This window comes from Penicillium odoratum, assembly GCF_028828045.1.
Source record: "Penicillium odoratum strain IBT 22623 chromosome Unknown utg000003l_segment0_segment0, whole genome shotgun sequence".
Taxonomy (NCBI): Eukaryota; Fungi; Ascomycota; class Eurotiomycetes; order Eurotiales; family Aspergillaceae; genus Penicillium; species Penicillium odoratum.
In genome coordinates, this window is record NW_026643145.1 from 264,860 (window position 1) to 278,186 (window position 13,327).

The following is a 13,327-nucleotide window of genomic DNA, read 5'->3' on the forward strand; positions in this document are numbered from 1 at the left end:
ATTCATTGCTTCCCTTCTCGGTGTCTACCGTGTCTACCGTGTCGGAACATTTTCAATCTACCCGAGGACCCGGCCAATAGATTGACAGGACAGACGTTTCATCCTGGGCCTGTCGAAGAAATTACCTGCACGCAAACGGGTCAACACATCGCATGGGGCAAAGGCGCAAAGGCGCAACACGACCAAATCATTGCTGCATGCGATCCACTGAGTGGCGTCAATGCCAAAGTAATTGCAGGGGTTTGTTATCGTCTCCTCTTTGCGTGTTTATTTTTTACCCTAATAGCGGCGGCGTACGTAACTGTTTGACTATTTGACATTGGGGGCCATGCAGGCTAAAACGGGACCGTTGAAGCTGCATCAGGCCCCAGTCCTCGCAGGGGGGGGGGATTGGGAGCTGGTCATTGGAGCCTGATTGACAACCGATCCGCACGGCCGTTAGAGAAGCCAGGGTCCCCGATAAGATAGGACTTGACGATCCCCCGTCGCCATTCACTTGCCCCCCGGGGGGTAAACTGGAGGGGGATCCGGAGTGCATCATCCCGTGCCGGGTTTCAATGTGCGACATTGATTTCCTTTATCCAATGAAGAAGCCGAAGGTGTCCATCCCGAGGATTAAGAACATTGAGAGCCGGGGTCATCGGGATTCATAATATCGTTGAACTTGGTATAAATATCGAGAGCAAACAATGTGGAATCTGGGGTCCGAGTGTCCAGATATTGATGCTGTATTTTTGTACATTGCATGGTGTCAGAGGCCTAAACTCGAGGATTCGGTAACATGCAGCGATGGGATGATACAACTGGTCCAGAGTATTTCACTCTCTCTGTTTAGCAAAAGGTTTTAGGGTTTAAGACCAATCAAGTCGCGCATGTACGCACAGACATATGTCCAAGGGTGTACGCAGTGCGACTGTGGCCCTCCTGTTAATTCTATTCTGTTTCTGTTCATTCCTTAATTTCATAAAATAATAACACATTTTGATAGCAAATCAAAGTCCAATGGTCAATCTAGAAAGTCATAGATAGAAGAAGCTTTGATCATAACCATAGGACACTTGACTATGGATCCGGATTTTACTATGTAACCCCCCCATATCTAAGATAATGGATCTTGATTTGACTTTTTCTTACTTGTTCTTGTTCTCCCAAATCTCGATCCGCTTATCTTGAAGTCAATGGGCTCTGGCCCACGGTCTGTGCTATTACTTGGCAAGGGCGTGGCACGGTCCTATGGACGACTAATTAACTCAGTTCCTTAGTTACTTAAGTACGGAAGTAGTTAACCAGTGAAATAACTATTTATATAATGCTTTATAGAGCGCGATCATGATTACGATCCTTTCTAGGCATCTCCGTAATCAATGGTTGGTTAAAAGTATATAACATGATACTTGTTACCTACCTTTGCACCTTCCAGGTATTCCCAGTCTTTGGTTCTGCATTGACGTGCATATTAGGTGCATTTTTAGTGGAGATGGTTATTGGTTCATGTTCATTCGTGTCCCACACCAAGGGCTTTTTTGTCTTTTTCGTAGTGGTCGGACCTTTGGTGGATCAAACTCCGCGATACTCCGACTGTCTGGAACTTGACAACGTTAAGACTCCACCTTGAAGGATCGACTTTCGGAGCCTTCGGTGGGGAATCCATGCATTAAATTATCGTCCGGTCTAGGTCGTCAAGTTTTCTGTATAAAAGTTGATAAACTCTCAGTGGCGACTATGTGTTACCCAAATTCCCCCCCCTAGATATCGACGGCTTTTTCCACTTTTTAACTCTTTTTTACCACGTTACAAAGGGGAATTTGATGGAGAACTTATAACTAATCTTTCTCTTCCCCTCCCCAGGATTTTCTTCTAATTTTCCTTTCTCCTTTTTTCCTCTCATAATCTACGTGTATCGGGATGACGGCCGTTCTGGTTCCCCGCGAACATTCGCAATTTTCCCCGGATCCGTTAAAAGCCCCCACCGCACAGCGATATTTCCTAGACCTTCCGGTCAAATCCCCAATGCAAAATGATTATCCCGTTTCTCCACTCCTTTCCCCAAACTTCTCCCCCATCGATTCACCAACCACCACCCTGTCGCTCGACGAGGATTTGATTCTCCCTGCCTATGGAGATGGGGCCCGCAAGAACTCCATTGCGAGCGACGCGTCTGAAACTCCTTGGGCCTGTGGTACTCCAGCTGCAGACGATAGCTCTGTCGAAGATGAACCTTCCCGCCATGTAGATTACCTCTCACATGACTGGCGAGAAGAGGATATCTGGTCCTCCTGGCGATATGTTGCCGCCCGGAAGAATGACTACAGCAATGGCGCACGCTTGGAAAATGCCTCATGGAGGACTTGGGCGAAGGCCAAGAATAATCTGGGGACCATTTCCCCAGAGACATTGCACTGGTACGTGAGCATCTCCTCCCTCCCCCCCCCCCCCTTCCCCGGAAAAGGATTCCTTTTGGCTAAAAGTATCCACAGGCTCAAAGACTGTGATGTGACCTGGCTCTATGGGCCTTTAAAAACCTCTGCCTCGACCGACGCCATGGCGTCGGACGTGTCGCCGCCACCCAGCCGCCTTGAAACACCTAACTCCTATCTGGAGCCGAAGCCTATCTTGAAGAAGAAGACCGCCTCCGAGACCATGCTCCAGCGATCTTTATCGCAGCACACCCTCCTACAACATGCCGGGGCCATCCTCAAGGCACAAGAGGCGGAACAAAGCTGGACCCGCCCGCCATTACCTCGGTCCAACACCGACCTGCATCACCTTCATCATCGCACGGGCAGTTCAACGTATTCGCTCGGTGGCACCCTGACCTCTTCCTCTTCGGGGATGACCTCTCCTAGTGAGCGCCGTCATATTCACTTTAATAATGAGGTGGTGCAATGCATCGCTGTTGAAGCCAAGAGCGACGAAATTTGGCCCATGACCTTTGACGAGTCCTCCTCCGATGATGGAGTGGTGATGATGCGTCAGGCATCTAGCGACGCATTCATCAGCAACCGCAGTACTCCTCGAAACAGCTTTAGCGGTGAGAGTAAAACAATCGCCCCTCTTCCATCTACTACTCTCAAATACCGCGGTGACACTCCCGAGCCTCGAGAACCCTCAATACTGGACCGCTGGGCCGCTCTCTCTTCCTCCCCAACTTCCGCCTCGCCCTCCTCCTTATCCCCCACCCCATCTGTGGAGACCCTCCGACCACCTTCTGCCAACTTTCTTCTGGATGACGACGAAGATCCAAGTCTTGACTTTACTGGACAGTACCGAGATCGTCAAGCTTGGTTCGTCCCCGAGGAGGAAGATGAGTTGGCCGATCGTCCACTGCATTTATCCCCCTCCGGCATGTTCATGCCTTATGAGGCAGGGGGCGAACCAGAAGGGCCTGTCAACCATACCATTTTGGGACGTGTGGTGGATACAGTTAACACTGCTCGAGACATTGCCCATGTCATTTGGAACGTCGGCTGGCGACGATGATCCTCACGTCTCTTTCTATCCAAGAAAAAACAAGGAAAAAGGGAAAAGACTTTGTTCATACATAATAAGTCAGCATTGTCTGGCTCTCGACACTTTGCATCTGCACGGAGTTTGGTTTATCTTGAATGTTTATGGAGAGTATAGACAACCAAACCAGGAAATACAACCAACCTGGATTATCTTATGAAATGAGTTTAGAAATGAATAATTACATCCACCAATTAATTTTGTATAGAAAAGCATCGAGTCGTCTGTAACTACGTCAAATACAAGTTAATATAACTGGTTAAGAATATAGTTCGGATGTCAATTGCCCCCACACTGAACCCCCTAATGTACCTCCCGCTTCACCCTTTCACTTCCTCTCCCCACGCCCACAACACTGTTAGGGGCACCATGGAGAATGTCAATGTTCCCGAATTGGTGGAGCGCCTTGGGAGCGATGAGGATGCCGTGCGCAAAATGGCTGTCTTTAAGCTCCAGGGCAATATCGGGGACCCTTCCTTCGCCGACCTCTTTATCATTGAGGGTGGGTTGACTCGACTTCGCTACCTGACTCTACATGCCAGTGGTAATACATTGGCATATAGTCTTACCAGCTTTGCAAGGCTACTGGAGGTTGATAAAGGGTGGGAGTGTGTTGATCAGGAATTGGTTGAACGGGTAAGGAAAAGCTTCTCCCTGTCACTCCCTCGCTTTTGATTCATTTGTTGATCTATGTCTCAATTAGATTGTCGAATTGATTGTCACTCATCCCCTGGTCAATATTCTCCGAGGCGCCATGTCAATCCTCGTATCTATCGTCTCCCATCCACACGCCGGAGGCAACCCAGCACAGGCGGATGTTTTTGGCTTCCGCGCCCTAAAACCGGCGATCGCAATCTATCCCCAGTTCCTGGAGATGCTGGTCAGTCGGCTGTCTTCGGCGGATCATGCTTTATGCGCCAATGCACTTCAATTGATCAACTCTCTCATGCGCGACTCTATTACCTACGACTCGGAGGCAGAATGGCCGAAATTCATCCAGAAACTGCAGGACCTCGGCGTTATTCGAGCTGTCTATGTGCTCATGCAAGACTCGGCCCTTCAGGATCTTGCACCCCCGCTCGTCGAGTTCCAATCCCTCACAAAGGTACTTCTCCGGAAATGGAGAGACATTCCCCTGCAACAGGAGAAGCCCGAGCACCGTCGCGCATTGAAGGGAATCTACCTCGCCAGCAACCCTACAAAGGGATCGGAAGAAACGACGGAAAATGGTGACGTTAGCCGCTCGAAAAGACACCATCCAGAAAAATGGCGACTGCTAGGATTCGAGTCCGAAAGCCCTGCAACGGAGTTCTACGAGGTGGGCTTCCTGGGCATGATGGACCTGGCGGATTATGTTCGCAGCCACCAGGGTGAGTTTCAGAAAATGCTCCTTGAGCAGTCCACAAAACCGTCGCGTCAACGATGTCCGATCGCGCGGGCGTCTCTCGCGGTAACATCCATTCTGTACGAACATTTTGAGGTAGACAAATCGGAGATGGACGATTCCAAGAACTATATGCTCATGGAATCACGGTCCAGCTTGGATAAGCTATTTAAGCCCCTACTTCTTCATTGGACTCGATTACATGTCGCAGGGCTACAGGCCTTTTTCCGAATGTGGAAGGCAACAGCAGCGGAGACAGAGGATCTCGATAAGTTGGTGGAGCTGGTTCGCATTCTCATGGAATCTGTGGTTGGCGGGGCTGGCCGCACCAAAGATGTCCAAGATGTCGAAGAGGAGCTGGCTAATTTCGAATATCATCGGTTGCGGGAACTGCAGATGGAGCTCCTGGAACTCACCTACGAAGATGCATGGGGTCAGCACTTGCGACAGGTGCGCGAAGAACTTCACCACGAAGCTCTCCAATTTGTCAAAGAACAGCGCATCCGTTGTTTGTTGCAAGGGGCCTGGTTTTCACTCGATTTTAATTCCAAGCTCGAGTCAACGAGCCGGTCTACAGCCTCACATCAATATGTTCAACTATCGCATAACCGTCGGTATCTACATTTCGGAGAGTTCAATTCGATTGGGGATCGAACTCCCGAGTTAGATGCTCTACCTGAAAAGAGTGAGTGCATAAATCTCCTTGCTCCTGTCCCTGCTAACTCTTTTCTAGTCGATCTCTCTATTGTCTCATCGGTCGTCTCGAACATCTCCACTGACCTGGATCAATCTTCATCATCCACCGTCAAGACAAGTCCACGTCAGGCCTCAACTAAGATTACCATCCATGGTTATGCACAGCCTTCAACGGCAACGAGCCAATCAAAAAGTTATGGACATGCTCGAACTGGCAGTCGGTCTACACAGAAGGAGACGGTGCTTCTTACGCTCCGACCTGCGTCCCATAGTGTGGCTTCGGAATGGTTGGATGGACTGCTTATGCTTCTCAGCCAGCAACCGATTACAGCGGAAACGAACAAACTAATTGATTTGGTCAGTAACTATGGGCTTAAGATCCGTTTGCTCAATGTTCGATTTGACGACGCTACCTTTGCTGGCGAGGCCCCTCCAGTGCCAGCGCGGGATGGCTTGGATGAAGATTACTATTATGATGTGTTTGGAGGCGCCTGAATCAGGGAGAACTGGAATTATGTAGATCATGTTTTTGTTGTTTATACCCCCGGGAAATATGTAAGATAATATACCAATTGGAGTCGGAATCTTTGAATATAGTATTGATCTTATATGTTATATGTTTTTGTATTGTTGGGAGTTCTTCTTGTATGAAACCGTCGTCATCAATCATCCTTATCGGACGCGCTTCTTCCCCTTCACAACTCCCCACTTCCACATCATGGACAATCGTCCTTTGAAAAGACAACGTCGATCAGTCCGTCAAGAATCCAAAGATTCATCTAATTCTAAACCAGTTACCCTCTCATCGCGCCCCAAATCTACCCGAGCGCGTCCCAGTTCAGCTCCCACTCGACACACCTCATCTCCTTCGCTTTCTCCCTCCAACCCTTCATCATCTCCGAAGCCCAGGAACTCAAAGTCCCTTCGGGGCTTTTTCCACACGGCCACAGAAGGGCAACGATGGTCTTCGCAAAAGTTCGAGACGAAACGGGCACTGGCACCAGTCTCAGAAACATTAGACGCAGACGAAATAGATGATGACTATGATTCATACGATGAGATCTTCACCAAGCACATTGCTAGTGGAACCTCCAGCTTCAATCCTAAATCCTCATTCTCCTCAACTGGCCAAACACAAGGGGCATCCAAACCCAAGGCCACGCGCCCGACAAATCAATCCACCAAACGATTTATCATGCCGACGGACTCCAAGGATCAGACTCAGACCTCTCGCCCGTTACATCCTCAACTGAATCAAAAAATCGATCATCGTCCATGGGCCCAGCGGTTTGCTCCATTGGATTTGGACGAGTTGGCCGTTCATAAGAGGAAGGTCGCTGATGTACGGAAATGGTTAGAAGATGCATTTGCAGGGCGATGTAGAGAGGCGAGTAGTTATACTTGGATCCAGGGGCTGCTCTTATTTGCTGACTGTAAATAGAGATTATTGATTCTACGAGGCCCTGCTGGCTCTGGGAAGACGACTACCCTATCCCTCCTATCTGAATCAGTGAATTTTGATATTGTAGAGTGGAAGAATCCGGCGGTTTCCGACTTCACAGCCCATGATTACATCTCTGTGGCTGCGCAGTTTGAAGAATTTCTGGAGCGGGGCGATCGTTTTGGAGGGCTTGATCTCGAGAATAGTGTCGAAGGTAATGTCCACAATTTGCGTTCTGGGGACCAGCGTATACTGTTGGTGGAAGAGTTTCCAACAGTTTTAAGTCAAAACTCTGGCCTGGCTGCCTTTCGAACATCCCTGCAGCACTATCTCGCGGCGACAGATCATGCATCGAGGGAGATACACCCACCTGTTGTGATGGTTGTGTCGGAGACCTTGCTGGGTTCGGCGTCGTCGATATCAGATAACTTCACGGTACATCGATTACTCGGACCAACACTGTTTAACCATCCCAGCACGAAAATCATAGACTTTAATAGTATCGCCCCGACTTTCATGCAAAAGGCCTTGCGCTTGGTTCTGGAGAAAGAGGCTTGCAGCTCAAAGCGTGCCAGGATCCCCGGTCCAACTGTCCTCGACACGATCTCCGAGATTGGAGACATCCGCAGCGCTGTTTCCTCTTTAGAGTTCCTGTGCCTAAAAGGCGATGATACCGGCAAATGGGGCGGGACTCTCACGAAAACAAAGGGCAAAAAGTCCCGGGACGCAGCTCTAACCCCGATGGAAGAAGAGTCTCTTAAAATGATCTCTCAGAGAGAGGCAAGCCTGGGGCTATTTCATGCCGTGGGCAAAATTGTATACAATAAACGCCTTGACCCAAGCCTTGTTCCCGCAGGAACGGCGATTCTCCCTTCACCACCGGACTATTCATCGCAGCATCGCCGAGTCAAGGTCTCGCAGGTAGCAGTGGATGCGCTGATTGATGAGACTGGGACAGACATCACTACATTTGTCTGTGGTCTTCACGAAAATTATCCGCCCTCCTGTGAGGGAGCGTCATTTACTGACAGCCTCAATGCGTGTATTGAGGCATTGTCCGATAGCGATATCCTCAGCACACAAGGCGCGCGAAGTGGTATGGGAAGCGGAATGGCAGTTCTAAATACCGGAATTGATAAGCTGCGACAGGATGAGATTAGTTTTCAGGTCGCCGCACGCGGGTTGTTGTTTGGTCTCCCTTATCCTGTCAACCGACGACTGACCACCGGCGGCGGTCGAGGCGCGGGTGATGCACATAAGATGCTTTATCCATCTTCTTTGCGATTATGGAGAAAGACCGAGGAGGTTGAAGGTCTCGTGGATTCATGGATGAAGCAGATGTTGGATCCCTTTGGCAATCCACTTCATCTGTCTCTGCCACGCGGCACAGCATCTACTGAATCAGGTGTCAAATCATGGCGAAGTCTCCGGATCGGTCATCATCTATCTTCTAGTGCCGACTATTCCACTACGGTGACGATGATATCGCGAGCTGATGCACTACTCTATCAATTACCATACATGGCTCAAATTCGGCGCAATGAGCCCGAATTCGGGCAATTGAAACAGATCACTGGGATCCGAAGTAGTCGATTTGATATTGATCAAGATGAGCTGGTCTCGTCCACACAGCCACAACATGCAAATTTGCCTCGGAAAGAAGAAAAATTATATCTTAGTGAAGATGATATTGAAGATGATTGGGAGTAAACATTGGTTATCAGGGAGATAAACAAACTGATAAGAGTTATCACGGGATCCCACTTCTCCAACTTTCCCTTCTACCACGTCACCCTTATTACCCTTGCTATACTCAAACAGAAAGCAAAAGGACGAATCAATTGCAGAATAATAAAATTGGAGATATCGAATCATTCACGTAATATCACTACACGCCCGGTGGCAACGCTCCCTCACCAATTCCCCCGGCAGACTTGTCCCGCATCAACAACCACAAAGGATGATTCATGACGGTGAGGGCTTGAAACGGAGACCTGATACTTACAAGGTCAATTCGTTAAAGAATGCATCCACCGAGGACAATGAGAAAGTCTCATCTCTTGATAAGAGACCGCAATCTGTGGAATCCCACAAGTTGGATGCGGGATTGATTGCGGCGGCAGCTCATGCGGCGGTACCTAATTGGACCAACATGGTTCTGATGGTCTCACTAATCTTCGGGGGCTGTTGTGCGAATGTGAGTGAATCATCTATGCTGATTTCCATATCATGATTGAAGATTGGATCTAACACTGGTCATAGGTGTTCACACTCGAGGCCATTATCAAGTAAGTTTTTGCGCCTTACACTTGGAAACATATCATCTTGAAAGGTGAACTAACTGGATGCAGAGAACAATCTACAGCTGGTAAGCTCTTCATATTATCCTACATATTTGACTCTTTCTAACAATTCTAGGCCCTTTAATCACGTTCGCGCAATTTGTTCTATGCGCCATCTTCACTCTTCCACATTTCCTTTCCTTTTCTGCGGGGCCTCAAAACCTGTTTATAAGCCCACGAGCAATCCCACTCCGATCATGGATTATCTATACCGCATTTTTTGTCTCGGTGAACATGTTGAATAATTGGGCGTTTGCATACAAGATCTCCGTGCCTCTTCATATCATTATTCGGTCTGGTGGCCCTGTCGCCTCTATGGTCGTGGGATATATCTTTAATGGTAAAAGATATTCCCGAGGCCAAATTTTGGCAGTGGTCATGCTTACGGCAGGAGTGGTGGCCGCTGCGTTGGCTGATGCGCAGGCCAAAGGGCAGAAGGTGGAGATGATATCCGAGTTGGACACAGCCGTCATGACGACCACGATTGGCTTCACCATTCTCGCCTTAGCCATGATCCTGTCGGCCTTGCAGGGAATCTATGCTGATCGACTGTATGCGACCTATGGTCGTGATCACTGGAAGGAGGCTCTATTCTACTCGCACACCCTTTCATTGCCACTGTTCTTGACTAGCTTCTCACAGCTATCATCACAATGGCAAGTGGTGTCGTCTTCGCCATCATTGCTCTCCAAGATCTCGGACGGAACCACACTCTCGGTTCTATCGGCCGTTCAAAAGTCTCCCTCAATCCAATCGCTCCTAGACCAACTTCCGATCCAAGTGGCCTACTTGATTATGAATGCATTGACCCAGTATTTGTGCATTCGAGGCGTACATTTGCTATCTGCCAAGTCCTCCTCGTTGACAGTGACTGTCGTGCTCAATGTTCGTAAGCTTGTGTCACTTCTTCTGTCGATCTACCTGTTTGGAAATCATCTGGGATCAGGGGTTTTGGTCGGTGCGATCTTAGTCTTTCTAGGTGGTGGATTATATGGATTTGAAGGAGCAAGGCTGAGAAAGCTGGTCAAGAAATCACAGTGATGTAGCATCAGGCGTATATATACATTTATATCACAAGATTGCCGGTTTAGCTATTGATCTTACTTGCCAAATCAAAAACATTCAGGTCTTTTCCCCTTTCAGCATATATATCAGGATTACAACGTACGATGTTAACAACTCGGAAGAGAGTAGACATATCACAAGCATGTGCATCCAGTTTCCATCGTAAAGAAAAAAAGAAAAGAAAAGTAATTGTACATCTTCAAAGAACACAAAATATCCCATACTCGAAACAAGCTCACGGGGTGATTAAGCCAAAATGCCCTCGAGTACATCTATAACACTTCACCCACAATCTTCGCGGCCTCCTTGTAAGTATCCAGCAGCCGCTCGCACTTCTCGCGCTCAGCCTTGATGCCGTCATCCTCGTATAACAACTCCCCGAACAAATCTTCTTTGTACAGTTCACTGACCAGTCGATTCTGAACCACATCTTTGCTGTGATTGACAAGCAAGTGCATGATAGTCTTGGGAACCTGATCGGCAATGGTTTCGCGCACAATATGGAAGTATGAGGAGATCAGACGACGGATGAGCTCAGTCTCCAGCATTTCCCGGTCCGTGAGAGTGGGCTCAGCATTCTCATTGGGCTAATTGAGGAGAAGGTTAGCGGACTGGAGAATAATACTCAGGTGCCTGGGAAATAGGTGGAAGAAAGGGAGAAAACTTGATGTATGACTTACAAAAACAGACATGTCACCTCCGTACTCCGAAGGGGCATTGTACTCCTCCGGCATCACTGGTGACCGTACTTCTGCACGGCGAATACTCTGGCTGATACTGGGCTCGCTCATATGGGCAGCTCTGTTCAGCTGCTGGGGTGGCGAAGCTGGGTTTTGAACACCCTCCTTACCAAAGAAGTAGTTCAAGAAGGAGTCACGCGTAGTGTGCGAAGCACCGAAACCAGCCGATTGGCTCGCATAAGTACCATTCAGAGTGGCAGCGATGCCATTCTCCGCGTTGCGGCCCACACTAGGTGACATGCTCCGCGCACCCTTGGTAGAATGGTTTCGAAGGGGCAGGTTGTGTGGTTTGGTTTCTGATTGAGCTTCCTCGTCCTCTGGCATGCCAGCAGTGCCATTGGCCGCGCCGAGCTCCTTCTGGCGTCGTTTTTCCCGTTTTCTCTTCTCCTCGGCGATAATGGCCTTCCGCTCCTCTTCTTGCCGATTCTGGATGATGGACTGCATGGCAGCTGCGGCGCCAGGGAAGTTGGGATGGTTGGTGTTAATGTAGGCTCTTTGAATGGAAATCAAAGATTCGACATAGTTAGAGCATGGTCCCAAGCGTTCGCGAAGGAGATCCGAGACCACTTCAATCAGCTTACCCTGCAGACGGGGAAAGCGCAAGAGCTCCTGGGAACCACAGGTATGGCAAATCTTGATAAGCTCTTCATATACAAGTTCCACGCACCGTTGGGAGGGCGCCTCCAGCAGCTTGATTTGTGGCTTCACCAGGAGATCAAAGGCGAGCTCTGGTACAAAGAGACTGGGCCGGGGACCTGTTGAGTTGCGGATGGCCGTTCTAATATCGGAGACCGTCAAGTTGTGTGTGGGGTCAATTGTCTCCAGGGAATTACCAAAAACCTCGTTGAAAATGTAGTAGATCCTCGCACCACCACACAGCTCCTTGGTGGAGATTTCGGAAGAGGTTCCGTCGATGGATGAGATGAAGGAAGAGGCAAACCGAGTCATCAGCTGCAGGATCAAGGATCCTCGATGTTCCTTGCCACTAAATTGCTTGTTGCCATAGCTAGCCAACTCTTGTTGGGTTTGGCCCATCAACGTGTTCAGACGAGCTTTAATATCGGGCAGTCGGTCTCGAATATGCGTCATGAGGGTCGAATTCAAGGTTTTGGCCAAGAACTGAGTACCACACCTGTTGGCCATATTGCGATATGCCGGGTGGTGGCGGAAGAAGTCTGCTTCGGCGCGCAAAGCATCGGCAAGCGACTTGCCCGATTGGATATCCTGTTGTGATCGGTTGACCACGCCGATGAAACCCAGTTTCAAGGGGTATACTCGACCAGATAGGATATCCATAGCATTTGTACCGTGATCCATGAGATCCAGTTTGGATAAAACCCCAATTGTCCTGCGACCCATGGGGTCCACCTGGCGCGCCAGCTTCAATGCTTCCGAGTTCACAAGATCCACGTTGGCCGGGGATACCGCAAGGATTATACTGTTCGGCTTGGCGATGTATTCTAAAATAAGAGTCCGGGTTTGTTTCTCAATGTCGGAAGGTTGATCGCCAATCGGCACCTTGGTTAAACCGGGCAAGTCGACCAGGGTCAAGTTGAGGACATGAGGGGAAAAGATCTTGAGGTTGATTGGCTGCCGGTTGATGCCCTTGTTGCTTCCTGCGATCCGCGCCGTCTCAGCTTCAATTTCCTGCTTGACCGACGCAAAGTCATCGAACTTGCGGCCGGGCTGGTGGTGGAATTCAGCCCATTCGTGCTGGCCGGCCACACTGGCTGCTGTGTGCGGAACATGGACCTCATCGTGATCGGGTAGGTCGTCTCGCTCGCTGGGGATATTAATAAGTTGCAGGATCAAGGGACGGCGGGTGACGATGCCGCTGCCGCGTGGTAAGAAGTCCCGTCCGACGATGTTCTCCAGTACTGACGACTTGCCAGACGATTGGGAGCCGACAACGACCTAGATCAAGATAATTAGTCCCCAAGATCAATTTATACGTACTTCACATCAAATTCACTCACAATCTGAGGCAAATCAAGGGAGTCATTTCCAATGGTGTTAAACACCAGGTCCTGGAGCTTGTTCACAGTGACGAGCAGATCCTCACCTAGCGACGCCATTTTGTTATATGTTTGAGTAAGAGGGTGTGTTAAAGAAGGATTCAAGGCCAACACCCTGATCTCAGCAGCGTAGACCA

General features: G+C 49.2%; 5 protein-coding genes across 5 annotated transcripts; 4 read left to right on the forward strand and 1 right to left on the reverse strand.

The window, feature by feature from the left end:
- Window positions 1-1,905: 1,905 nt before the first annotated feature.
- N7520_003359 (protein phosphatase regulator REG1) lies at window positions 1,906-3,480 on the forward strand (the record flags this gene model as incomplete). Its single annotated transcript, XM_057137294.1, has 1 exon — window positions 1,906-3,480. One exon carries the CDS (start codon window positions 1,906-1,908, stop codon window positions 3,478-3,480), a length of 1,575 nt encoding a protein of 524 aa, XP_056997759.1.
- A 333-nt stretch (window positions 3,481-3,813) lies between these two features.
- Window positions 3,814-6,082, forward strand: N7520_003360 (ELMO/CED-12 family protein; the record flags this gene model as incomplete). The annotated part of the gene is made up of 3 exons (XM_057137295.1): window positions 3,814-4,143; window positions 4,211-5,576; window positions 5,625-6,082. The coding sequence occupies 3 exons, from the start codon at window positions 3,814-3,816 to the stop codon at window positions 6,080-6,082; spliced, it is 2,154 nt and encodes a 717-aa protein (XP_056997760.1).
- Window positions 6,083-6,305: 223 nt separating this feature from the next.
- On the forward strand, window positions 6,306-8,738 carry N7520_003361 (uncharacterized protein; the record flags this gene model as incomplete). The annotated part of the gene is made up of 2 exons (XM_057137296.1): window positions 6,306-6,978; window positions 7,048-8,738. The coding sequence occupies 2 exons, from the start codon at window positions 6,306-6,308 to the stop codon at window positions 8,736-8,738; spliced, it is 2,364 nt and encodes a 787-aa protein (XP_056997761.1).
- Window positions 8,739-8,988: 250 nt separating this feature from the next.
- N7520_003362 (uncharacterized protein) lies at window positions 8,989-10,411 on the forward strand (the record flags this gene model as incomplete). Its single annotated transcript, XM_057137297.1, has 4 exons — window positions 8,989-9,225; window positions 9,291-9,316; window positions 9,380-9,396; window positions 9,447-10,411. The coding sequence occupies 4 exons, from the start codon at window positions 8,989-8,991 to the stop codon at window positions 10,409-10,411; spliced, it is 1,245 nt and encodes a 414-aa protein (XP_056997762.1).
- A 296-nt stretch (window positions 10,412-10,707) lies between these two features.
- N7520_003363 (dynamin-related GTPase DNM1) lies at window positions 10,708-13,250 on the reverse strand (the record flags this gene model as incomplete). The annotated part of the gene is made up of 3 exons (XM_057137298.1): window positions 10,708-11,022; window positions 11,116-13,089; window positions 13,152-13,250. 3 exons carry the CDS (start codon window positions 13,248-13,250, stop codon window positions 10,708-10,710), a joined length of 2,388 nt encoding a protein of 795 aa, XP_056997763.1.
- Between the last annotated feature and the right edge of the window lie 77 nt (window positions 13,251-13,327).